Source organism: Camelus bactrianus, chromosome 25 (genome assembly GCF_048773025.1).
Source record: "Camelus bactrianus isolate YW-2024 breed Bactrian camel chromosome 25, ASM4877302v1, whole genome shotgun sequence".
Taxonomy (NCBI): Eukaryota; Metazoa; Chordata; class Mammalia; order Artiodactyla; family Camelidae; genus Camelus; species Camelus bactrianus.
In genome coordinates, this window is record NC_133563.1 from 40201689 (window position 1) to 40229429 (window position 27741).

Genomic DNA, 27741 nt, shown 5'->3' on the forward strand with positions numbered 1-27741 from the left:
AGTGGTAATCCAGGATCAGTGAGGTCACAGGACAGCACTAACATCTCTGCAGGATTAGGCAGAGGGATCAGGGAGCTCTCTCTCACTCACACACAGAGGAAGAGCCACACAAGGACCTGGTGAGAAGGAGGCCATCTACAAGCAAGGAAGAGAGATCTCACCATAAACCAACCATGATGGCACCTTGATCTCAGACCTAAAGCCCCCAGAGCTGTGAGAAAACTACTGTCTGTTGTTGAAGCCACTAAGCCTATGGTGTTTTGTTAGGTTTATTCAGCATAGCAACATACTCTTAAAGCAGGAAAAGGGCAGCCTGTCTTGGCCATTGGCACAGCTGCATGCAGGACACTGGGACACACAGGGCCACATTTACAGGCTTTTCTGGCAGGAAAATATGACCCCAGAATTCTATATCTGGCCACACTGCCAATCAAGTCTGTTGCAAAAACAAAATATCTTTAAACATACAACAACTTGAGAGAATTTGGTTTCTATGAACCCTTCATGAATTAACCATCAGACAATAAGCTTTAGCCAAATAATAAGAATGCATAAAGTACAGTCAAAGACTTACAGTGAGCAAGTAGTCCATTTAAGATGTAGGGATAAATGCTTTTCTTTTCTGGGAGAATGTGTATCTATAGAACAGAATGTAAATACTATAAATTAAAACAACAGGAGTAGTATCAAGTTGACAGGCACAGATGGAAAGGAGGAAAATATAAAGACACTGATGCCCTTGTGTCATGGAATCAAAAGATATTGTTTTCTTGGTAGAGCAGCAGAGACACCAGTAAACATAAAGTCACAAACATAAATATCAGAGTAAGTACACTAACATAAACAATCAAAAGCAGGTGATAGAAGAAAGGAGGAGGAGGTAAGAAATGTGGCCATGTACCAACGTGGTCACTAAGCACAGTAGGAAGTAATCATCCCTAAACAAATACAGGTAAATATCTTACACAAAAGTACAGTTATGTTAAAATATATTTTACCAATTATCAGAACGAATATGCACCCAATAGAAACCAAAGAGAAAGCCAAGCCTGAGTTTTAAAATATCCATACATAAATAAAACACACTAAAACCAGAAAGCACAGCACCAGAAAAGTAGCTGTGACCACACAAACCTGCCACACAACCCAGGCCATTTCAGCACGGGCAACGGGAGAGCTCCAACTCCAATCAGCCCAGCTACAACCCACCTTCGATTTTACCAAGTTTGGAAAGTGATTTCCTCTCTCCATGCATAATTAGCACTGACTTCACAGGAGTCTAAACGAAGTGCTCATGGCAACACCTGGCATGGGGAACGTACTCAGTGAAAGTGCATTATTATCACTAAAATCATCAGCATGTACCAGTGAGAAACTCACCTACTGAAGAGAAAGTCTCTGAACAAAGACTATGAGACAAAATCAAATTCCATTGTCAAGCCAAGGGACATCTAAAACAAGGTGCCTCAGAGAGGTGCACAGTTGTCACAGCTTCCAAGATCAGAAACAACATAACTGCACATAACAAGGAACTGATTACACAGATTAGGTCACATCCATAAAATGTAACACTTTGCAGCAATTAAAAAGGATGGGCAGTGTGTCTGCAGATATGAAACAATATCTACTATAAATTTGCTACATGAAAATAGGCCTCTCCATACATACATATTCTTAAATATACTTCTGTATCTACAACATTTTTTTAAAAAGCAAGGTGTATGAGGGAGAGAAATGAGGAGCTGTTTATGGGCACAAAGTTTTGATCTTGCAACATGGAAAAGTTCTAGAGTTCTGTTACACCACAATATCAATGTAGGTAACGTTACCAAATGATATATTTAAAACTGTGTTTAGTGGGTAAATTTCATATATTTCAAATTATAATTTCTAAAATTTTTAAAGTAAAAATCAAAATGTACCATAGTATGTCAATTTTGTTACCATTTTATGAAGTAAGTTTATGTATAATCCATGTGCCTGCACATAATTATTGCTGGTTAAGCACCAGTAAAGTTGGTTTCCTCCAGGAAGGGGATCTGGAAGGCAACACAGAAGTGGGAAGGAGACACTCTTGCACTGGAAATCCTACTGCACCTTTTGAATTCTGTGCTGTGTGTATGCTAACTCTTCAAGCAAATAATCAAATCTGGCTATCAACTAGCTGGGGGCTTTAGTTTATACTCCTGTCCGATACAAAGCTCAAACATCATGCCCCAAGTAAGTTTTAATTACTCTGATTAGAATCAATACACTCCCTGAATGGGAGAGAGAAAGCAATCTTAAGACATAGACAAGAAATAATAAAGTCATCAAAAGCAGATTGTAAGTAAGTGATCTAAACGTTATTCAACAACACATTACTTATTTTAATGTGCCTACCTCAAGGGGCTGAGATCAAATTAGTTAATACCTTAATGTTCCCAGTACACATTTATCACTGTGTTAGTGATTACTATATCAGATTTTTTTTTTTTTAGTTTTCTTTCATTTAAAGCACACGAAGAATAGCTGTGGATTCCAATATTTAGGTTACAATATATCTCCTTATGGCACCTCCTATCAACCTGAAAAACAGGCCTAATAACTACCTACCCCACAATTGTCTGTGGGATTAAATAAGTGAGTTAATTCATGCAAATGCTTGGTGGGGAGAGGGCTGGGCCTTTAGCAAGTGCTGAATATATCAACAATCAACTGTAATATCAAGAATATATCTCAGGCCAGAAGAAATTGAATGTATTAACTCCAGAGACCTAGAGTCTTCTCTTACCTTGAAGAGGAATCCAAGCACCTTAATAAGTTAATTTTATAAACATAACATTTAAACTGATTAGAGGGGGGAATAGGATGAAGAGAGGAAGGCTAGAAAGGTATGCAAAGTGAGAGCATAGTCATGCAATGTTTCCTTCCTGCCTGGTTTAAAAAAAAAAAATGTGAGCCTATAGAAGGCATTCCAACAAGAAGTAGATTAACCCTGGCTCTGGATTCTTCCTGGGTTTAATTTCAGTGTCAAGTGATGTTCCAAATAAATCCCAGATGAATGAAAAATATATATAAACATCAAAGGAAAGTAGGTTTACTTACATAAAAATTTACAATTATAGATGTTCAAAAACATAACCTACAAAAAATCAAGTGAGAAAAAGTATCTGCTTATGACAAAAAATTCGTATCTGTTATATGAAAGAGTTCACACCATAAACAGATTGTGGCCATACATACAACAGAATATTATTCAGCCCTAAAAAAGGAAGGAAATTCTGACACATGCTACAATGTGGCTGAACCCTGAAGACCTTATACCAAGTGAAATAAGCCAGTCATGAAAGGACTAATACTGGATGATTCCACTTATATGAGGACCCAGAATAGTTACAGTCATAGAGACAGAGGGGGGATGGTGGGGGCTAGGGCTGGGAGAGGGGGAAAGAGAGTTATTCTTTAATGTGGACAGAGTTTCAGTTTGGAAGATGAAGAAGTTCCTGAGATGGATGGTGGTGATGGTTGCACAACAATGTCAATGTACGCAACTCACCAAACTGTACATTCAGAAATGGTTAAAATGATAATTTTTATGGTATATGCATTTTATCACAAAAGAAAAATTTAAGTAGAATAAAGTTCAAAGAAATCATAGCAACAATAAAAGCAATAAAACACTGATATGTACAAAACCCAGGACATGAATAGGCAATTCACAAAGGAGAAAATACAACTAATAAGTACATGAAAAACTGTTTAAGATCAAAGGTATTCAAACTGCAAATTAAAAAGTCAAATAATCAAAAATGATATTAATCAATCCTAAGAGTTCAAATAATGTGGCTTCTTGTACATTGAAGATTTCAGTGTGAAATGGTATACCAGAGATTCAAAATTATTAACACATCTGGACCTCCAAATTATATATATATATAATTTTTATATTCTTAATATAAAAATGCTCTAAATATAGAAAAAAATGTGCAAATATTAATTTATGTTATGTCTTACAAAACCAAGAAACTGGAAACAAAAGTAAACATCTAAAAATAGTGGGGCTGCTAAACAGACAGGAAACAACCACTGGATACATGGTTGCATGACCATTAAAGCGAGGATTATGAAAACCGTGCAAGAAAATGGGGGAGAGGGATGGAGGACACAATATTGAATGCAAAATCATATAAAAACATGAGTGAAAAGATTAAGTATAGCTATACTGAATGTTAATATTTATGATAATGGGATAGGAGTGTGAAAAGCCCCACAAGAATCTTCCAAATTTTCTAAATCGCACTTATAGTTCTATAATAAGAAAAAAAAAATTCATTACAAGAGTTGTGAAACCCTGAGTTACAGCCCGTGTGCGAAGGCCACAGAAACTCCCAATACAATTTCCTGGTTTATTAGTCCACAGGCAGAGAAGCTAACAGAAGAAAGGCTTCACCCCAGGGCAGAAGCCACAGCACATCCTGGTGTGGCTTTTCCCTAGCCTGTTGGCTCTGTAACGTGGAAAACACTTTCCATATCCAACCACAGTTGTGAAGACAGCTGAATTCTTGATCTGCCACTGTCTTCATACCTGTAGTCACATCATTGTGGCAGGCACTGCAATTTCCCTACCCAGTATCTATTCTGCCTTCTGCCTTAATGACAGACCACTGATCAATCACAGGCCCAGAAAACAGCATTTCCCAGACTTCCTGGTGTACAGGGATGGCTAAGTAAGTTCTGGCCAATAAGAAGCAAAAGTTGTTGGATGTGTCTTCTGGGAAAGCTCCTTACAAGGTTGAAGGTAGACTCATGTAGTAGACCCACTTCTGCTCTTAACTCCTTCTTTCCTGGAATATGGAGGTGATGACTGGAGCTGCAGCAGCTAACTTGTGATCTAAGGCAATCTTAGAATGGAAGCCATATGCTAAATATACTAGAGAACACAGATCCCTAATGACACCAGAAACCTGACATACCAGCACTGCCCTCCCTGCTACAAATGAGTTTAAGAAAAATAAAACCTTTAACTTGCTTAAATCACTGATTTTTACACTTTAGTACTTGCTGCCAAACAATTCACCATCTGTGAAGAACTAACATTAAAATCTATACACTTCCATTAAGAGAATGTTTACAATAAAATTAGGTTCTCCTGGCTATTGAATCAAATTCAGCATTATTAAAGACACATTCTTCTGGGTTCTCAGAACCATAATCATAAATCTATGTTTTCCTCAATCCTCCTTTTCTCCTATGTTTACCACCAGTAATTGTTCCTTTAGAGGACTAATTTAAATAAAACCTTTCAAAACCATTATTTATATATAACGAGATCTAAATTGGAGATATCAAGTTTTTCTTATTTTTTAAATACTGAAGTATATGATTAAAACTTCACATGAATGCAAGTTACATAAGCATTTTATTCATAATAATGGTAAAATATCATCAAGTATTAATTCAAAAATGAATAATTAGTCAGTACTATAAAAATCAATCCATATTTCTGGATAAAGAAAGCAAGCTGAACACATGCAACTAATATTGCTCCAGTCCCAAACCTCTCCATAACTGCAGTAAAGAAACATTTTTAAAAACATAAATCCTCAAGGAAGGGCAAGTAGGAGTGGAGATGACAATATACTGAAAATGGGAAGAACACGGGCCAGCAGTAACAGACTCAGCAGCGCCAAGGATGTCCAGCTCCACACCGGCCAGTGCTAGTGTACAGGACAGAGCAGGTCTGAGCCACCCTCATGAACCAGGAAGGGAGTTACTGCGGTAAGCCAGGACAAGCCACATGTCATGGTGATTATTATGTGTCAGCTTGACTGGGCTAAGGGGTACCCCGAGAGCTGGTAAACCATTCTTTCTGGGGTGTGTCTGAGAGGGTGTCTCTGGAAGAGCTTAGCATGCAGCAGACTGAGTAAGGAGACCTGCCCTTGCCAATGTGGGTGGGCAGCACACAGGCTACTGAGGACTTGATTGGAACAAAAGGATGAAGGAAGGATGATCCTCCATCCCTGAGCTGGGACACACATCTTTCCTGCTCTCAGGTGGATGGCAGAGCTCCTGGTTCCCAGCATCCTTGGGCAGCACTGCTGCTTGCTTTTTCTCCCCTGATTCATATTCAAAAAGGTTTGCAAATCTCCTCTACAGTTACAATTCAATTTCCCTTCAAGAGCACTGCAGTTCTTTAGAATATATGATTCTGTCTTGAACTCTGGGCAATTCAGTATTAGAGAAAAGAGTGTGGTTCCCATTTGCTATCTGTTTAGTCCACGTGACCAACATGAGTTGAGTCTCTGAAACTCCTTGAAAAACATGAGCCCTACTGAGCTCATTCCCACCATGGATGTGCAGATGTCTGTCATGGCAGTCAGAAGGGACAATTTCATAGGCTACTGAGGGAACTTTAATTTAAAACTTTTAGACTCTTTTACACCAAGAAGCCATTAGCTGATGTAGTGGTTCAGTAAATGTCTTCAATGAATTTCTGGACATGGCCACAAATCCCTGTACCTGCTTCACTCCCCTTCAATTATCCCATTAACTGATGAGGAAGGACATAAGCCTGAGATAAAACCACCCTTCTCATAACTTCCTCTGTCACATCATGCAGCAAACACACCTGCTAACTTCAAAGTACAATAAATGTAACACAATATTTTCTTATGTTTAATGTAATAAACAATTATTTTTGAACATTCACTTCAGATACTCATTTTTGGCAAAGGACTTAAGCTTTTCCATATTCATACCAAACACCTCCAGTTCGTTCCCAGCAATTGTTTTTATTGTACTGCGGTGTATATGCCAGCTAGAGCAGAAAAATTCCTGGTAGGAAAAATTTCCTGTGGGCTGTGTCCTGGTGATTGCATTTGCTCCACGGGCCTAAGACTCAGACTCCCTCTGAGCAGAGCGGGATGGGGCAGGCAGGGAGAGGAAGCTGGGCCCCAGGCCCATGCCTGGAGTCCTATCAACAGGTAGTTATGTGACGTACGAGAGAAGGGAACATGCCAAGCATTGCAGGTGGGAGTCTGTAATTTGTTTTGGCTGTAAAGACAAAGCCATTCAGACATACTGTCAGTTTCCTGGCTCCATGTATTTTACATAAACCATCATAGATACACAGGAGAGAAAATACACAGTGGCCTGTAAAACACAGTACTTGGAGGTGACAATTCCTAGTTGTGAAGATACAGCCAGGAAAAAGCTTAGAGCACTTTCAAGGACTTGATTTAATAGACACAAATTATATAGATTCCACTAACTACCATAACAGCCTTGTACTTAACATATTTTAAGCCAGATAATTCTAAAGAATATTCCATATTTAACATTAGAAAGAGTTATATAATTGGATCAGGGGCCATTTGACAATGCACTAGCATGGAAAAAATGCAAAGCTAAATTATGTAGGTTTTAATGTGCAGCTTATGTTACATGCAATTGCTCTCCTTAAAGTAAGTGTTTTATACATGTAATTAATTTTAACTTAAAAAGAACATAAAACAATGAAAACAGGCTCCACAACCAAGAGACACTTCTCTTCATTTCTCTGTATTGTTTTATTTCATCTGAACATGATCAATTACATCCACAATATCAGGGCCCATAACTCAGCTCAGTGTTAGAGTGAGATTTAACCTTGGCAAAACAGCACCTTGACTCAGCTCCCTCTGCTGTAAGAAGCAAAGGTCAGAGCCATCCAGTTATTTCAGGAGGACACCTAACTACACAGGTGGTTTCCTACCAAAACCCATTCCTCCCTCCTCATTCCTTGCTGCTGGAGGCCGGTTTAGGTACTTACCTCTTGGGGCCAGGTGATAAGATGTGGTCCCCTCACCAGCAACAGGAGAGAATCTTGACTCATCAAAATGTAACAAAGTAATTTTGTTCCCCTCTAGGGCCCACACTGGGCATGGACAGACAGGGCAAATCTGCTAGGAAGGTTTCTGAGGAAGAGAGTCTTAATTCTAAAACTCTGAAAGTAAATAGACCAAGAGTCAGCACAGGAACTTGGGCAGCCACCCTGGGGCCTGAGGGGAAGCAGCACAAGAGGCCAAACAGGTGAATTAGGCTGGGTTCTCACCTCCATCTCTGAGCTGCTCAAGTAACCAGTCCTGAGTGGCCTGACACTGGCATCCTGTTTTGTGGGATAATAAGCCCTCTTTGGTTTTGGACATTTTGTTTGAGCCTTCTGTTATTTGCCCAAAAAGCACTCCAACTCTTACAAAGAGCTTTAGTGGGAATTAAAAACTCCCCAGGGAAGAATATTCTGGGTTTAAAATCTAAGCAACCCAGAATCCACAGGGCTTTTCTCTCAGTCCCAGTTACTCACCATTAAAAAGTGATGGCCCTCAGGTTCAGCTCAGGGAAAATTAAAAATAACTTGTTCCATGAACCTCTCCATTAGATCCCAGTCTTCAATTATTCCATGTCTTATTGGCCACTAAAGCAAGAGAAATCAAACTATGTCAAGCTTCAGTCCATGTCAGTAAGAGCAACAGTTTTAAAAACACTGGCCCAGAAGAGACTGAGTTATTAGAGAAAACAGGTCCTTTGCACTGGGTGAATGTTAATTTATGTAAAGAAATAACAGGCACTTTACCAGAAATATTAAGTTATATTATCATTTATATTCTACTTCACATCTCTAAGTACAAAGTATCATCTTAACAGTGAAGTAATAGATGCAAAAGTACAGCTAATCCGCCATACCATTCCATTTGGAGTTTGGAGGTTTTTAGAACAAATACCTAGTTAAACAATTTTAGTGCTTCTTTTTAATTAATCAGTCTACAGCTCTTCTACATCGGACAGGTCAGTGAGTCAACCTGCAATTTTCCACAGAAGCAGATCTTGCTCTCACATGAAGCCCAGCATTCCCAGAGTCAATCCTGCATTCTGGGGTTTCTTAAATTCACTTGATTCCCCACATGAAAAATACCTTGTTCAACTAACACAACACTGTAAATCAACTATACTTCAATATTGAAAAATACCCCATTCAAAACCAACAACAACAAAACCTCTTTTCCAACACAAGAATAAAATACACAGCTCACAAGTACAATTGCTATGAAATCTACCATTTTGCATGATTCATCCTACTCTCTGTTCTTGATGATACACTTACAGAAGCAAATCCCGTTGGGGAGTTTAACTTTGTGGCATACGTGGGTTTATCTATGGCTTCATCCCTTATGAAAAAGTCCAGGTCATCAACTCCCCTCAGCACCCAACTTTGGGCTTGGTCAACCACTTTTGCTGACTCTCTGATGGCAATACCTTAGGGAGAACAACGCAAAGATTTCTGTCAGCATCCATACTCATTTCAAGGGTCAAGGAAGCATAATATAACCCCTGTGTATGTACAAGTAAATTTTCAATGTCAGGGTCTCATTGGAGTTGAGAGTGTTCACAGAAAAGATGCTATCACAGAGCACATAAAGTAATACAGAAACCTTTCTTATGTTCTGGTATTATTTTTAGTGTGGCACAAAGGAGCCTAGCTGGTCTGCTTTTAATACTGACAAAAGATGAATTACTAAATTTTTCAGTTTCATCTGAAAAAACATCCCTCATGATAGTGAAGTGAAAAGCACATATCAATCGGTTCCAAATTTTAGAATACAATGTAGAAGGACACAAAATTAAAAATATAATGTGAAAGAAGAAAATAAACTGATAAATGCTCATACACTCTCAAGTCATTTTAATAAAACTGTGTCACACAGATTTAAAATATATTTTTATTCTTGTTACAAAATCACTAAAAGAAAAAACTGAGGTTGCTGACTAATATCTGACGAGAAAAATTCAATAATCAAACAACTGTATTATGTAAAAATATTAATGGCTTTATGATATATTATTTTAATAACAGTTTAACCACGATATTTAGGAATATTCTTATAGTTAATAATCATATGAAACTTCACTGTAGAATTTAACATCTAATGAAATGTGGAAAGCTTCATGAAAATTCAATTTTCCACTTAAATTCCTAACCCCTGGTCACACTTTGCTTTCCCATAAACTCATCTTCATCAAATTTATTCCAAAACAAATGAGTAAACATATACAACAATTTTTAAAAGTAGAGTATTTGTAGTTCCCAATTTATTAGAAATGAAGAATAACAGCAAAGCTAAGGGAGTGAATTTTAACCCTTGCCCTCAGAAAGGCAACTTGAAATAATAGCTTGAAAAGGTAGGAAAAAAAAAGAGGTACAGGACAGAAATCACTTTGCTCACCTCCTCTTCTGACTCCATCTCACTGCCGCACTTGGTCCAGAAGCTTTCAACTTACAGAAGGTGGCACAAATCCAAAGCGCAGGATTTCTGCAGGACTAAGGCAGCAGGCGTGACGTGGACGTGCTGGGGGCTGAGCCCAGAGGAAGCATCCTGGGCAGAAGCAGCGGGCGTGCCAGGACCACGAGGCCGAGAGTGGGGCTGGGGAAGTCTGGAGGGCCGGGACGAACTGCGGCAACTGCAGCCACAAACACACCCGTCCCCGAACACAGACCCCGCCACCGGCGGCGCACTGACGGGCGGCGCACTGACGGGCACCGCGCAGCCACCTGTGCATACGCAGCACGTCAGAGGGCCCTGGCGGGACGGCCCGCAGCCGACCCCAAACGCCTCGCGCAGCCGAGGCGCTGCTGCAGGGCCGGCGGGAGCCCCTGCAGCCGTCTCCCCTCACCTCGCGCCCCGCTCCGCCCTGGGCGGCGGCAGCAGCTGCGGGAACCGGAGCGAGCGGGCGGCGGGCTCCGGGACTGACCGTTCGCGCCGCCCTGCGCCACGACTCGCCCTCGCCCCCGCGCCCCGGCGGGGTGGCGGCCTCCGCAGGGGCCGCGGCAGCGAGAGCCCGCCTCTGCGATGAGGTCCAAGCCCCCCTAGGCCGCGGACCTAGGACAGCGAGGGCTTCAAGAAGCGGGCGGCGTCCCTGTCCTTCCGGAGCGAGCAGGAGGACGAGGTGCTGCAGGTGGGCAGGCTTCGGTCCCTGACCAGTGGACTGGCCCAGGAGGAGGACTGGAGCCCCAGGAGGAGCCTGCCAGTGCTGCCGTGAGGGAGGCTTACCAAGAGGCTGGAGTCAAAGGAAAGTCAGGCAGACTCCTGGGCATATATGAGAACCAAGACAGAAAGCACAGGACATATGTCTATGTCCTTACTGTCACTGAAATATTAGAAGACTGGGAAGATCCTGTTAATACAGGAAGGAAGACAGAGTGGTTAAAAGTAAAGGATGCCATCAATTTCTCCAGTGTCATAAGCCTGTACATGCAGAGTATCTGGAAAAATTAAAGCTGGGTTGCTCGCCAACCAGTGGAAATTCCACAGTCCCTTCCCTTCCAGAAAGTAACACCTTGTTTGTAGCTGCTGCACAGAGAACCTCTGGGCTGCCATCCAGCATAAGATAGACAGGGTTGGAAGGACCTCTTCCACCATGTGAAATCTCATGGGCAGAGGCTTCTTTATTTTCCTTGACAAATATCTGAATGACGCTTACAAACTGAATTTGCCATGCGGGATTTTTTTTAACAATCTGCTTGATTTTTAGGTGCTTTCAAATCTTCTTTAAAAAGAAAAAAGATAGTGTAAAATATTTTAATAAGCCAAAGCCATGTGGAATTTTTTTTTTTTTAGATGCCTTAAATGTGCTCTCCCACCCAGCCCACCCACCTTGTTATTTTGGTTGGCATTTTCACTTTTTCCCCAGTATTTTTTTATCCATTTGATGTCAGTCTGTGGTTTTTGTCAGATCAACATACTTGTGGGTATATTATCCTGGTGAATTGTCTTCTCATTCACAATATTAACATATTCAATGAATCCATTTGTCAACTCATTTATCTCAATTTTCACAACTGGTACTATGTCACTAGCTACTTGATATGGCCAATTCCCCTGTAACTCAATAGTCCTTTAATACAGAGTTTAACTCTATAGAGCTGGTGAGTTTTAGGCAGTTACTGTAAGCAAAATGCATGTAGTAGATATCTTATCATGGAACCTGTATTCATGGAATTGAATTAGGGTGCTCAGTTGCCAATTCCCTTTATTCATAATCTCTCTTTACACAGAACACACAAGAACCATATTTCCCTCAATGTAAATTGCTGCTTTTAAATATATATTTTCAGTTTGAATTTAGTGACATCTCTTCAGTTAAACTTGCTGGTTACCAGTAAACACCTTAAATAGCAGTCAGTGGTGACTGCATCAGAATTGAGTAAAATGGCCTTCTTGTTCACCTGTTACAGACCTAGGTTTTTAGGGTGCCTCGGAATGTCTCATCTTTTATAGGTGGTCAGCAGGTAGGTACTATTTATCATGTAACTAATTACTGGGACACTGGAATGTACCTAAGAATTATTTTGTCTTATTTTTATATTCACATAAATCCAAGAATCCTATCTAAAACACATAAATACCTAATCTGAAATGCCTGTACTTCCTCAACCAAGTCAGAGATGAGATGGGGCAAGTAAAAGGTGGTTCTCTATGTAGATATTAGCTTTTTGTAAAGATCATAACTGTTGAGTATAAAGTAGGAAGAAGCATCGTTAGACATTTGTTGTACAAATTGTTAACCTTTAAAAATATAATTGCTGCTGAAAATAGTGCTGTTATAAGGAAAATCAGTGCCACCATTTTGAAACTGGGCTCTTGTGCCATAAAAGCAGCTGAGCTAAATACGAGTATTAGTTCACAAAATAAGGCTGCCAAAGGAATAAGACAGAAAAACTTTAAACCACTGACATTTCATTCTAAATTATGTAGTGTGATCAGACATGATCTTCCAGAATTTTTATATTTTTCTTTGTACAGAGGTTATGTTTTCTGGGTGTTTTTTTTTTTTAAGGAAATACTTAAAAATCCCACAGATTGACACTTGTTATCAATCTTCAGTGAACTAAGTTTTTCCTCAGTAATCTCTGAAGTTTCTTTAAATTATATACTTAACACAGAAGATAAATTGATTGTATTTGTACATAACACTGTGTCCACCTGAAATGTCACAATTCCTGGGGGGCCTGGGTATGTTGTACATTGATATTCTTACAGGTAATAATGCATGAATTTCTTTTATAAACTCTTGGACTATGTATTTGATGTGTAAAATATGTACAGTATTAATGTCAACCATTTCTTAAAGGTGAGCCTATAAATATTGTTGTATCATTTTCTTTGGTCAGTAACATTTGGACCAAGTAGTGCCACTTGGGTCAGGATTTTCTTCAGTGCCATTTAGCAAAACATCTGTCTTTGGTCTATGCAACTAGCAAAATTTTGTATAATGCATCAGAATACTTCAGAGTTGTCACACTTTAAATTTCACATGAGGGGTTCTTCACTATTCTTGAACTCAGCCCACTGAAGCTAGAGGAAAGGCCCTGAGGATATTTATTTCTGTTAAGAGAAAAAAGCCTACATTTGCAGGCTCAACAATTGAATCTACTACAGATAAAAAATAGTGTCTACTCTCTCAGTCCCTCAAAGTTTACAGAGTGTTGGGACTTTCATTTGTGCTGCTTTCTGTTGGGTAGTTGGATAAAACTAGACAGCTAAAATTTTCAGTCCCAAGTGCCTACTAAATTAAATAAAAAGAGGTTGTAAATTGACTTGCAGACACAAAGTAGCAAGTATCCTACATGTTTGATTTTGAGTTTTCTTAATTTCTTTTTTTTTTTTTTTGTAAACGGGTGAAATTTTCCAACTAGGCACATGCCATTCAATTTTCTGTCTATCCCATAGTTGTATAAAGTAGCAAAACTGAAGGGGGGAATGATTGTTGTATACACTTTAAAATTGCTTTGTATGGTCTCATTTGAGATAACTGGTGTAAGAATCTTGATGTTTTATATATTTGGAAATATCAAATTAAAAAATTGAAATTAAAAAAAAATCCTCACACAGTCTGTCAGTGCAAGTTCCAGTCTATCAGTGCAAGTTCCAGACTCCATCCTCTGTGCAAGATCAAACTTAATTATGCATGGATTTAGCATTAAACTGCCAAGAGAACATGAAAGACTATCAAGAGACAAAGGCAAAAAGGTTCTTCAATTCATGACTTTACTCAAGTTCACCAAGAATTTGAGGGCAATATTTCTACTCAAAAGAAAAAAATCACCACCCTAAAGAAAAAGTGCTAATTTAGTGAGAATGAAACTACCATGCTCAAAAATTTAAATGATAACAAAATCAATCTCATCTTTCCCAAAAGGTAGATACAAGTACTCTGACCCCAAATCATAGTAGACCTGTGTTTTCATGCCCCTTAGAAATAACAACAACAAAGTGCATACATTCTGTTAACTGTTATGTGGAAGCACCTAAACCCATGAAAGTGAATAAGGGTATATAGAGCTTATACCCAAAATCTTTTGTTGACACCTATGAAAAGCAAGCTGTGGACCAAAGAGCCCTTGTGAACATGATGGAGAACCAAGTCTAGGAAAGCAGCTGTAATGAGTATCTCCAAATACTTATGGAGTATACATATTACTTATCATAAAATGAAGACTTCAGTCACCAGCACCTGTCTCCAACACACTTCAGCTTACACAGGACCCTGACTCAGGTGTACACAGAAAACACAAGAAATGTGCAGAAGACACTAAGATGGAAGGGAAAATAAATATATCAGGTAACAGGACCAACACCTAAACAGTGCAAGTGGTTACATACACATGGCATCTCCATGCACTGGAACAGCATGAGGCCATGAAAAATGATAAAGAAGTTCTTCTTGTATGAATCCAGAAGGTTCACTAAATTGCAGTGTTATGAGAAAAAAAACAGGATACAGTGTATGCAGTATGCCACCACCTGGGTAACAACGCATCTGTGTATGTCTGCTGGTATCTGTAAAGTTACCTCAGAAGGAAACACAGTAACCAGAAGCACTGTTGCCATCTAAGAGGGGAAGTGGGTGGGAGAAAGTTAATTTCACTGTAACTTCTTTTTATATCACTCAACTTGTATGTCACATGAATGTATTACCCATTCAAAGTTAATTAAATTTGGACTTCTGCTTCTGGAAAGATGGATAAACATACTTTTCCCTGCTCTTCCCACTAAGCATGGCTAGACTCCCTAGGCTTTATATTTGAAAGAAACAAAAACATGCTGAGAGTTGAAGAGAATGTGGCAGACTGGCCAGGGATCAGGACCTGAGGAACTACACAGTGGTGACTTCCTGAGTTTTCTTTTTGTCTCATGCATCCCACACTAGGTGCCAGGGAAGCCAACAACCCAGAAACGCCAATGGGAGCAAATAAAAAGTGTCCCCAGAAAACCTGCTCTCTCCAGCCAAAGGAGATGAAGGGACAGTGGAAACACAGAAAACTTACACAGTTACTGCCTGACTCCAGCCAAATATTACAGGAAGACAAGCCCCCACCTGCAATGTAGACACCACATGCGGAACGAGGACCTCCATCCCCCTCACTGCCTCCATGTTTGGGTTATGACAGGAGGCCCAGTGGAACATCAGGAATTCCACCAATGACAGTAGGGCACCCCTTGCCATCCCAGAAAGAAGGTACCTGCAGAGGCCTTGGGGGGAAGCCCGAACTCTGGTCCACAATCAGCAGTAACATGGAGCCCCTCCCCAGATGAGTGTCAGCAAAGGCCAAGATTAAAATCTGAGCTTCAAATCCTAACTGGCATTATCCCCTTCTCCCTGCTGGAGCATTAACAGAAATGACTTACTAAAACATAATATTTAAATAAGATCTGGAACCTCATAATATAATACCCAAAATGTCCAGCACTGAATAACAAAAATTCTCTCAACATAGCAAGAACCAGGAACATCTCAAGTGAAAGGAGAAAAGATAATCAATAGATAAGAACACTGGCATGACACAGGTAACAGTTACCAAACAAGACTTTAAAAGCCATCACAGAATGCTTCAGTGAGCAACTACAAACACACCTGAAACAAATGAAAGACAAACAAACAAACAAAAAAGTCAGCAAAGAAACACAAAATCACAGCAAAGGTAAAAGGCCACATGGAAATTTAGAACCAAATAACCTAATACCTGAAATAAAAATCTCAATACATGGACTCAACAGCAGAAAAGAACAGATGAATCACTGAACTTGAAGACACGACAATAGAAATTACCCAAACTGAAAAACAAAGAGAAAATAGACTGAAAAATGAACAGGGCCTCAGGGACAGATGGGCGCAATATCAATGAATATGACATTTATGCATTGTGAGTCCCAGAGAGGATAAAGCAGTAGGGCTGGAAAAGTATTCAAAGAAATAATGGCTAAAATTTTGCCAAATTTGTCATGAATGAATGAATGAATGAATGAATGAATAAATAAATATAAATAAATAAACAAAACTAAATATTTAAGACTGAACAAATTCCAAACAGGATCTTAACCCAAAGAAATCCACTCTGACATATTATAGTTAAACACCTAAAAACTAAAGACCAAAGAAAAAATTCTGAATGCCTCCAGCAAATTTCTCATCAGAAATCAGGGAGCCCAAAAGGAAGTTACATATTTTTCAAGTGTTGAGAGAACTGCCCACTCAGAATTCTGTATTCTGCAAAAATAACCTTCAAAAATGAAGAGCAAATCAACTATTATCTATAAAATAGATAAACAACAAGGTCCTCCTGTCCAGCATGGGAATTCAGTACCTCATAATGGCCTATATATATAAAGTTGAATCACTCTGTGGTACACCAGAAAGTAACAACATTGTAGATGGACTGTACTTCAACAAAAGAAAATGTTTTTACTTTAAGTATGTATTTTTAACTGAAGTATAGTCAGCTTACAATGTTGTGTCAATAAAAAAAAAACTTTTTAAATAGCAAAATAAGGCATTCTCAGATGAACAAAACTAACAGAATTTGTCAACCAACATATCTACTCTAAAAGAATGAACAAAACAAAGAGAAAATGAAAAAAGAAGGAATCCTGGAACATCAGGAAGGAAGGAAGAACAATAAAAATAGTAAAAATATGGACAATTACACTTTCTTACTCCTTTCTGTTTGCTAAATTTTGTTTGGTAGTTGAAGCAAAAATTATAATGCTGATGCACTTCTCAGTGTGTGAAGAGGAAACATACAAGACTATCATAACAAACTGGTAAGTGTTGACACCAGCAGACTAAGAAAAGTTATGTGTATATGATGTAATGGTTACAGTAACCACTTAAAAAGATACACAAAGAGCTGTAGCACAGGGAACTATATTCAATATCTTCTAGTAGCCTATAATGAAAAAGAGTATGAAAATGAATAAATCTGTATGACTGAACTACTATGCTGTTCACCAGAAACTGACACAACATTGTAAACTGACTCAACTTCAATTAAAAAAAAAATGATACACAAAGAGAAGCACTCAAAAACACCACAGATAAGTCAAAATTAAGTTCTAAAACATTTTCAGGTAATCCACAAGAAGTCACGTAAAGCAAAACAGAGAAGTGAAAAGCAGAACAAACAGAAAAAGGACCAATCAATAACCACAATAAATCTAAGTGGTCTAAACACACCAGTTAAATAACAGTCAATTTAAAAACAATGACTGAGCTCTATGTTGTCTATAAGAAACACTTCAATTTAACAGTATAGAAACATACTTGTTTTACTACACTTCAGTTTATTGAGTTTTACAAATTGAAGGTTTGTGGCAATACAGAATCAAGCAAGTCTATCAGCATCACTTTTCCAACAGCATTTGCTCACTTTGTGTCTCTGGGTCACCATTTGGTAATTCTCAGACCACTTCAAACTGCTTTATTATTATTAATTTGTTTATGGAGATCTGTGATCAGAGATCTTTGATGTAACAACCACGACTCACTGAAGGCTCAGGTGATGGTTAGCATTTTTTAGCAATATTTTTAAACTAAGGTACATACATTGTTGTTTTAGACATAATGCTATTGCACACTTAACAGACTACAGCACAGTATACACATAACTTTTAAATGGACTGGGAAACCAAAATTTCATATGACTGGCTTTCTTGTGATATTTGCTTTATTACTGTGGTCTGGAACCAAAACCACCACATCTCCAAGGTATGCCTATATGTTGGTTAAAACTAGACAGATGAAAGAAGATATTCCACATAAACATTAATCAAAGAAAGTATGAGTGGACACATTGCTATCAGAAAAAGTAAAATTTATAGCAAAGAAAATTACCACTAACAGAGAGGGATACTAAATAATGATCAAAGGTCAATCCATCAAGAAGACATAGCAATTCTAAATGTGCATGTACCAAAGAAGAGTGCTGCACGATACATGAAGCAAAAACCGAAAGAAGAACTAGAAGAGTGCACAGTTACAGCTGCAGACTTCAATCCCTTCTCTCAGCAACTGATGGCACAAGTAGAGGGGAACTCAGCAAGGATACAGGACTCAGCAATACTATCAACATGCAGGGTCTAACCAACACGAAGAGAGTACTTCGCCCAGCAGGAGCAGAACGCACATTGTTTTCAAGTGCACAGGGGACCAAAGTAAACTTAATACTGATCATAATACAAACCTCAAAACTTTAAAAGAACTGAAACCATACAGACAATGCTTTCTGACTACAATGGAATTAACCCAGAAATCAGCAAGAGATGGGTAACGAGAAAATACCCCCAAACACTTGGAAACTAAACAACATGGTTCTAAATAATCTATGGATCAAAGAGGAAGGCTCAGGGAAACTAAAAACTATATGAACAGGATGAAAATAGAAAATACAAAATATTAAAATGCGTGGAACATAACTAAAGCAGTGCCGAAAGGAAAAATTTTAGAAAAGAGAAAAAGTCTCAAATCAATAATCTATGTTCTCACCTTAATAACCTAGAAGAAGATAAAAGTAAACCCAAAGCAAGCAAATGAAAGGAAATAAAAAGAGGAAATTAATGAAATGCAAAACAAAAAATAGAGAAAAATCAATGAATCAAGAAGACAATTCATCAAAAGTTAAAACATTTGCTCAGCAAATGACCCTGGGAAGAAGGTGAAAAGGCAAGCTATGTGATAGGAGAAAATACACACATCTGACAAAGGACTCATATCTAGTATATACCAAGAATCCTCAAAATAACAAAATTAGAGAGATGGAAACAGATGAGTGGTTGTCAGAGGTCAGGAATGGTGGAGGGGAGGGGGAGTGTGTAATTATAAAGAAATAGCGTAGGAAAGATCTTTGCGATTATGAGACAGTTCTGTATCTTGACTGTAGTGGTGATTACAGAAATCCACACACGGGATGAAATAACGGAGAACTGCACTTACATTGTACCAATGTCAAACCTCTGGTTATGATGTTGTACTATAGTTGTGTAAGATGTAACCTTTGGAGGAAACAGAAAGAAGAGTAAATACAACTTTCTAAACTCTCTTTACAACTCCCTGTGGCTCTAAAATTGTTTCAAAATAAAATATTTTAAAGACAAAAAATAGTTTTAAATGATTTAAACAAATTAAAAATTAAAACACCTCAGTTAGCTGTAATGATGAATCAAAACTAATGAGATTAAACTCAATAAAGAACAATGTAAACATTTTGAAGATTTTTTTTAAAAAAATAGAATGTGTGTAACCAGAAAAGACATGCTATTCTCCAAGTGCTAAAAAGTCATCTGAAGGCAATCTAAAGAAGATTATTAGGGACCATATATCTAAGGAAGATTTCATCTAAAAATTTAGATATAAATTCTGGATCTTAAGAACACCTGCTACAGCAGTTGACAATAGTAATTTTTAAAATAAAAATATCCAATATGTTTCCCAAAAAATGTCATATATTTTACTAAACCTTTACAGAATAAATAATTCCTATCTTATATAAACAGTTTCAAAGAATAGAAAAAGAAAGCTAAAAAATTAATTTTACAAAGCCAGTAAAATTCTGATATACAAACTGGATTAAACTAGTACAAGAAAGGAAAATTATCTCACTTTTGAATATTGATACAAAAATGCCAAATATATGCAAATACAATTTAGCATGTACTTGATATTTCATAACCAATTAGGGTTTACCTCAAGAATGAAATAAAAGACTGTTCAATATTTGAAAATTTATCAATGTAATTCACCATGTTAGGAGCTTAATTATAAAAGCTATATAATCATCTTTGCAGATATACAAAAAGCCTTAAATGTCAACATCTATTCATAATAAATTTTTTTTTAAAAAAACCTCTTGGTAAACTAGGAATGCAAAGGCACTGTATTAACCTGAAAAAGCATTTCTACAAAAACCTATAGTAATCACCAGTGAAACACTAAAATCGTTATTTTTTAAGTCAGAAATACAAAAGGGCCTGCTACTCCCAAGTTCTAGCATGTGCCGCCAGGCAAAAAAAAAAAAAAAAAAGTATTGGCATGAAAAGAGACACGATAACCATTATCTGCAGTACATCTTGGATGATTTTAATAGATATTGTTCAAAAAAAGTTTACAGAGAGCACATAAAAAATAAGTACAGTAAAAAATGTCCAGCCTCATTAGTCATTAGGGAAATGAAAATAAAAATCACTATAAGATACAACTTCACACCTGCTAGGATGGCTAAAATGAAAAAAAAAGGACAATAACAACTTTTGGAAGGATGTGGAAAAGTTGGAACCTTCAGCTTTGCTAATGTGAATATTAAATTGTGTACCCACTCTAAATAACAGTTTGACACTTCCTCAAAATTTAAACAAAGTGTTATTCTGTGTGTAACAATTGCATTCCTAGGCATATATCCAAAAGAATAAAAGCATGTCTACACACACACTATACACGAATGTTTATAGTAACCAAAAGTGAAAACAACTCAAAAAGCTATCAGTTGATGAATGGGCAAAAGCAAAATTGAATACATATATACAAGAGAATTTTTTTTTACCAATTAAAAGGAATAGAGTACTGATATATAATACAATATAAATGAATCTTGAAAACATTATAATGAAAACAGCCTCCAATTGTAGGGGTCAGTTTATATGAAAACGTCCAGAATGGCCAAATCTATTGAGACAGAAAATATGTTAGTCTTACCAGGAGCTGAGGGGGTGGGGTGCTAGAAATAACCACTAATAGCTATGGAATCCTATTATTCTAAAGTTTAATAGCTTTCATGACTGAATAATGTTGGGAATATACGAGGAATCACTAAATTGGACATTTATGGGGGTTAATTTTATCATATGAGAATTATATTTCAATAAAGTTGTTATTAAAAATAAGTTATGTATGGAGTACATAAAAATGAAAAATTAAGTTTATTAAAATAAAGCCATATATCACTTTGGCTAATGGAATCTTTATGAATTTTAAAAAATTAGAAATCTAGAAAGAATGATCAATATGTTTCTCTAAAGAAGAAACACTGAATTACAAAACACTGTAAGCTTGAAATATAATAACCCAAACTATGTATGCAAAATGAAAAAACAGATCATCAGTGCATTTGAATCCTACTTACATAGCAGCTATTATATGCCAGATAATCTAAGTAATCCATACATATTGACATATTTGATCTTATAACAAACCAATGACAAGAGACTACTACAATCCTCCCATTTTAGAGCGGGGGATACTGAGAAGTCAAGTCATCTTAGTTTCACTTGGCCCCTAGTTAGCAGAGCTAGGCTCAGACACCAGTAAGTTTCCTCCAGAGGCCGGGCTTTTAAGCCCCTACACACACTGCTGACCTTGTCAATCATGAACTGAAATAGGAATAAAGACAGGAAAGGAGAACAAAGAAGCAAGCAGAGAGAAAAATGCCCAAATCAAAGGAGGTCAAATATCCTGATAGGGCTGAAGACGAGAGGCTAGAAATACAGTGGAAATGCATGGGTAAAGGGAAGAAAAGTTGACAGATCTCCTGAGGTCAGGAAACAACAACCTGTAAACTAGAGTCAAAAGTGGTGTCTTCACTGTCTCAGCAGCAGAGAATGAGGATGACCAGGAGGGGATGATGCACCTGTCTTCTTAAGCTGTGATTTGCACATTTTCAGAATCTCTTACTATAGGTGTTATTTAAAGGGTTTTGTTCATATATTTGTTAATGATTAGGATGTACCCTCTAAGAATTCTTTATTATCTTTTCCAGTTTTTAAGTATTGAGTTTACTATTTTTCATGTTTGTTCTTCAATTTTACTTTTAATGTATTACTCATCTTTTAATTTTTGTGTAGAACATTTTTGATTGGGATTTTTTTCATTCTTTATGTCAACTTTATGATTAGAAAACCCTTTTTCATTCTAATTTAATACATTTCCCAATACATTTCACTCATTCCCTTATTGTTGTAACAATTCCATCAAACCCTTTAACATTTCCTTTCAAATTTTTTTTAAGGAAGTAAGTATCCATCTTTACTTCTTTTTCTAAACTGTAACTAATTGTGTCTGCATCATTTGTTTAAGAAAACTTTCCCTCATCTGTTATTTTTTATCCCTGTATCTTTAAAATATTGTAGTATTCAGGGACTTAGCAATATCCACAAAGCATGGCTCCAAAAATCTTCTCTATTGTGTTTCTGAATTTACCTGTATTCACAACATGTGCATTTCTGTTAAAAATGGCTTCCCTCCAACTGATAGACACAGATTGATGGCAATCAAGGAAAAAAATTATTATGGGGCTGTTGAATCTACGTCTCGAATGATCAAAATATTCTCTCCATCAAGAAAGTCAAAGAGAGGGTGAAGAGGAGGAGGGGCTGAAGAGAAAGGGAAACATCCTGTGTGTTCTGGCTTCCGTATTTAGCTCAAGAAGAATACATTCTTAATAAATATCAAACAAAATAAAATTTCTCAATGTCATATTATAGAAGATTATGCATATCATGTTTCTGCAGCTCCCAGGGGGAGCTTTTGTGGACTTACAGGAAAAGCCTCATGACCTGGACAATGGGAGAAGATCTGGGGCTTAGACCCTAACAAAGACATCGCCGTGTAACACTACTGTGTGATAACACCCCCAACACCACCGTAGGCTATCATGAAAAACAGGGTTCCTGGGCAAGCACTTAGGCAGTAGAACAGAGATTCCAAACAGAAAGGCCAGAGCCATCCCTCCAGTTAACACCAAGGCAGCTAGTGCACACATGGCTGGGTATCATAAGGAAGAGGTCAAACTTCTGCAGATACCAACTCAGGATGATTCAAGTTAAAAATATTTTGAAAAATCTCACAAGCCAAAAAGAATTCTCGATGACCTGAAGTGTAACAGTAAGATAACCAGTGTGTGTAAGATAGACAAGCACACAGGGATGCAAGTATGAGAAAGCTTTTTCAAAAACAGAACAGCTCAGGGGACCACATCAGAACAAAGATGAGCCCCTTTGCTGGATGGGAATAACTGGAAACGATCATCCAAACACAAAGTATATCTGATATTTGTAATTACATTTATATATTCTTTTATCTCAAACTGCATACATGTTTTTAAAGTCTATTTTCAAATAATCTTTTAAAAATAACCCTTAAAACCTGAAATAAACAAGTTTTCCACCGTTTTCCTATATGGCTATCTAGAAAACACAGCCCTTCGCTATCTGCTATAATCAAGATCCCTTCACCCAGTGAAGTGAAAATTATCCAAGAATATAACCTTGAGAATGTTTATTAAAGTATCTTAATTTGCTATCTGTGTCATTCTGCAACAGGAAATCCCTTTAATTTAGATATTGTCTCAATCAGAATATTGTATGATCACTTCTAACTTATATATCTTTCCATGTTTTTTCCTCTTTCTTCTAAGTGGAAGCAGAATCTTCCAGACTCAACTTTACAATCACCATTCCAGACAGCATTTCTGAATAAGTCATATTTTAATATTGCCTCCCCACTTTGAATAAAGCATGGATCTTTTCACTACACTTAAAGTAAAACTCGATAAATATTTATTGATCACTTAAATATGTCAGGCACTGTGATTAAGAATTTAAATAAATAAACTTCATCCTTTAAACTATCTTTTTAAAATGCACTACTATTAGCCCCATGTTATATACAAGAAAACTGAAATATACTGATGTTAAATTAAGTTTGGGGGTCATCGACCGCTATGGGCTAAATGTGTGCCCCACCCCACAGTTCATCCGTTGAAATCCTGATGCCTGTGGGAGGTGATTAGGTTGTGAGGGTGAAGCCCCCAGGAATGGGTCAGTGCCCTTAGAAAAGAGACCCCACAGAGATCTCTCACCCATTCCATCATTTGAGAACACAGGAGAAGACTGGCTATGAGCCATAAGGTGAGGCCCTCACCCAGGACATTAACGTGCTCATACCTTGATCTTGGACTTAGCCTCAGATCTGTGAGAAAGACATTTTTGTTGTTTATGTCACTAATGTGGTAGGATTTTGTCACAGCAGCCCAGCAGAATAAGACATACGTCAAAGCAATGGTCTAAGATTGGCATCCAACCAGTCAGACTCTAGAACTGACCTGGTCTTGTGATATTACAATTACTAACCCATCTTCCTCTTTCCCAATTCTCCACTACTTTAGCGAAACATCAAAATCATCTGTTGAGTTTTTCTTTAACACAGATACATCAGTTCTACTCTTTACATCCATCTTGATTCAGCATTTCTGATCTTTTACTCTTTGATTTTCTTAGCATTCTCCCAATCTTAAACAGATGAAGTCAAATGTGTGATTGTGATGTTTAGTCACCTGGAAGAGCTACAGCCTTAGAATCGACACTTCTTATATTCAGGGACAAAATCTTGACTTATTCAGAACCCTTATTACGTCTCTATAGTCTTGCTGCTAATAGACACTCCATAAATATTTTCTCAGTGATTAAAACTTTATAGGCCTCAACACTATTAAACAGTTGCCTCAGGGTGCTAATATCTGGAAAGTCAATAGGAAATACCTAAAATAATGTATTATACTGAGTTGATTGCTAATTTTATTTTCAAGACAGCACAGAAGGGAACTGGTGGGGGGGAAGAAAATTTGTAGTACATTTCTAAAATTTTGAAAATTGTATGGCTAGTGCTAATTGACTGTAATATATTGTGTGAGAATTATAATCACAAGGTTTGACAACCTGTAGGTGATGAGCACTTTTCAGTCAGAATGTACAAGGCAGTGAACATCAGGTGTGATTACACCGGACTCCAGCAGCTGAATTTCAGACCTGTATTTAACCATAGGCGTTTGTTACTATGTAAAAGATAAATTCTGTCTGTTACAATGTGGTCAATTGTAAATTTAAGTTTATTTTCCCATTTCATATTAGGTTTGTACTCACGGTTCTAAATTACATGGTCTCCACATATTAGTACACTTTAAATGCAGTTTTCTATGTAACATGCATTGCTTTCATATACAGTGTCATTAAAGTCGTTTCCTTTCTAAGTTTCATTATGTCAGTATGCTTTTTACTTTGTAATATTGTGAAAACTATTTTCCTAGCTTTTAATGTGCACACAATATATGTTTATAAAATAGCAATAAAAGTAATTTAGGCAAGCTTCTAATTATTGAAGGTCACAGAAATACTATTATCTAAAAATTTATGTGATTTTCTAAAAATTATGGCAATTTCTTACTGGCCTATTTACTTAGATATTTAATCTTTCATCAATAAATAGCACAGTGAAATATAAATTAAATATATAAATTGAATTTGATAGATACATTACTCTTAACACCTTTCTTTCCTAAAGTAAAAAATTTCATGTATCAATTCAAAGAAACACAGCAGAAAACGAAATGTACAGGAATTAAAATTCTTATTTCAAATTGGTAGCAAACAAAAAGTGAAGCAACTGCGTTATCAGGTAGAAAAGCTACCACCAGGCGGCGCAGCTGAGCCCCCAGCCAGGATTGGCGGCGCGCTTCGCCTCGCGAGCGCCACGCTGGGTGACTGGGAGCGGGACCGCTGCCCTTTGCGCCTGGGCTGGCTGCCGTGGGGCGCCAGCTACCGGCTGGGGTGGGGGCTGGTTTTCTTTCCATCGGGGAAGGCCGCTGGAGAGAGGGGAGGGAGGACAGGGGGTGGGAGCGGCGGGAGGGCAGCCGGAGAGCAGGGCGAGGAGGCGGTAAGGGGAGGGGAGGGGCCGCGCGAAGCTGGGGCCAGGCCGGGAGGGGTGCGGGGAGGGTTGGGACCGAGAGAGAAAGTAACTCCAGGACGAGACCGGAGCGTCTCGCGCCGCGGGCACAGGCGGCGTGGCTGCGCCCGAGCCTGTGCCGCCGCTCCCGATCCAACGTAAGCCCGGCGCGGGCGCCACCGTTCATCGATGCGCACCCCTGTCCCTAACGTGGCTGCGACGCCCAGAAAGTCGCCCAGCCGTGATTCGTACCTGGGCAGGGGCGGCGGGACACGCGGAGCGGGGACATCCAGCGTCAAGGCCTGGTGTGGAAGAGGGGACTGCCCACGTGGCCGGCCCTGGCCCCGGTAGAACCTCTCCAGGCAGGTTGGGGGCTCAGGTCCTGGCACGCTGGCCTCAGTGCAGGGCTGGCGAGTATCCGGTGTCCAAGCCGGGCTCCCGGAGCTGGGGCTTTGGGCTGACTGGGCCCAGCTTGGTGTCCAAGTCAGAGAGAGAAAAGGTCTCCAGCGGGACAGATGTGCGTCCTCTGCCGCCCACCCGCGAGTCCGAATTGGAGCGGGAGGGGCTGGCGCGCTGCTGGTCGTGCCAAGCGTGCGGGATCTAGAGCCCCAGGGTGGCACCTGGGAGACGTGATCGCCCCTCGGGAACCCCGCTGCCCGCGGGCATCCCCGGATCTGGACCGCGCACCGCATACACTCGCAAACAGCCCCCTCCCCCGGAGCTGGAGCGTGCTTCCCTCCCTCGTCCCCAACCCCTGACTGCAGAAAGATAAGCTTCAAATTTTCACTCCGTGTCTCATATGTGCCTGAAGGTATTTAACTGCACGAGTGAATAACAGCATTAGTTTCAATTTCTTTTTAATCCCTGCAACAATAAACTTTGAGAACAACAACAAAAGAAAACTAAAACCAAAAGTATGAAAATTCTATGTGACAATATTATTTGATGGTACATGTAATTAGTTAGATTAATTTTATTTCACTTAAGGAAACAATACTGTTAAAAAATTTCTATTAACATGCATAATAAAAATACATAAAAATATCAGTCACTTTTACATAATTATTATTCAGTGTTTTACATATGCGGAGTCAGACTTGCCATGAAGCTGATGGAATTTGTTTCCGAGCACCTCATTTGTACAAACCTTTCCAGGGACCTGAAAACAGTCCTAGAATGTGTTTATAAAGTCAGTTATTTTTGTTACAATTAGAAATATATTTATAATTGTGATTTTTTCTTATTGTAATTAATATTTTATTTTGTGACTGATAGTTATTTATAATTTGTCTTCTATTTCTTAAATAGAGCCGCTTCAAAATGGAGGGGCTTTAAAAGTTAAAGGGTCATATAGCCTTGAGCTGTATTAGTTAGCTATATGAATCGACTGCATTAATTTGTTTAATTAATATGACAATATGCTTTACACACAAAGAAACAGGACAGGAAAATTAAGGAACTTCTATATGAAGGCTGTTAAGTTAATGATATAATATTCAAAACAAGGCCTTCCGGCTCTTGAGTCCCTGTTCTGAAAGCCCACACTTATAGACATAGATATTAACACAGATGGAACTCCAGACTCAGTCATACATGTATGAGGTATGGCTCAATTTATGTAAAATTCCAAACAGGCAAAAATAAATGGCATGTTTTACAGATACATACATTTACAGTAAAAAT

General features: G+C 38.3%; 1 protein-coding gene across 1 annotated transcript; it reads right to left on the reverse strand.

The window, feature by feature from the left end:
* Nucleotides 1-259: 259 nt before the first annotated feature.
* On the reverse strand, nt 260-26750 carry LOC141575004 (uncharacterized). Its single transcript, XM_074352928.1, has 4 exons — nt 26133-26750; nt 10242-11073; nt 9122-9273; nt 260-8434 (listed from the first exon to the last, which is right to left on the reverse strand). The coding sequence occupies exons 1-2, from the start codon at nt 26748-26750 to the stop codon at nt 10288-10290; spliced, it is 1404 nt and encodes a 467-aa protein (XP_074209029.1). The 3' UTR covers nt 260-8434; nt 9122-9273; nt 10242-10287.
* Nucleotides 26751-27741: the final 991 nt, after the last annotated feature.

Excerpts from the sequence above, each read along its gene's own strand:
- LOC141575004 (XM_074352928.1), bottom strand. The coding sequence starts at position 26,750 with ATGCGGTGCGCGGTCCAGATCCGGGGATGCCCGCGGGCAGCGGGGTTC. Across the intron at positions 11,074-26,132 it reads CGCTCCGGTCTCGTCCTGGA|CCTCTTGGTAAGCCTCCCTC; the intron begins GTTACTTTCTCT and ends CTTTGACTCCAG.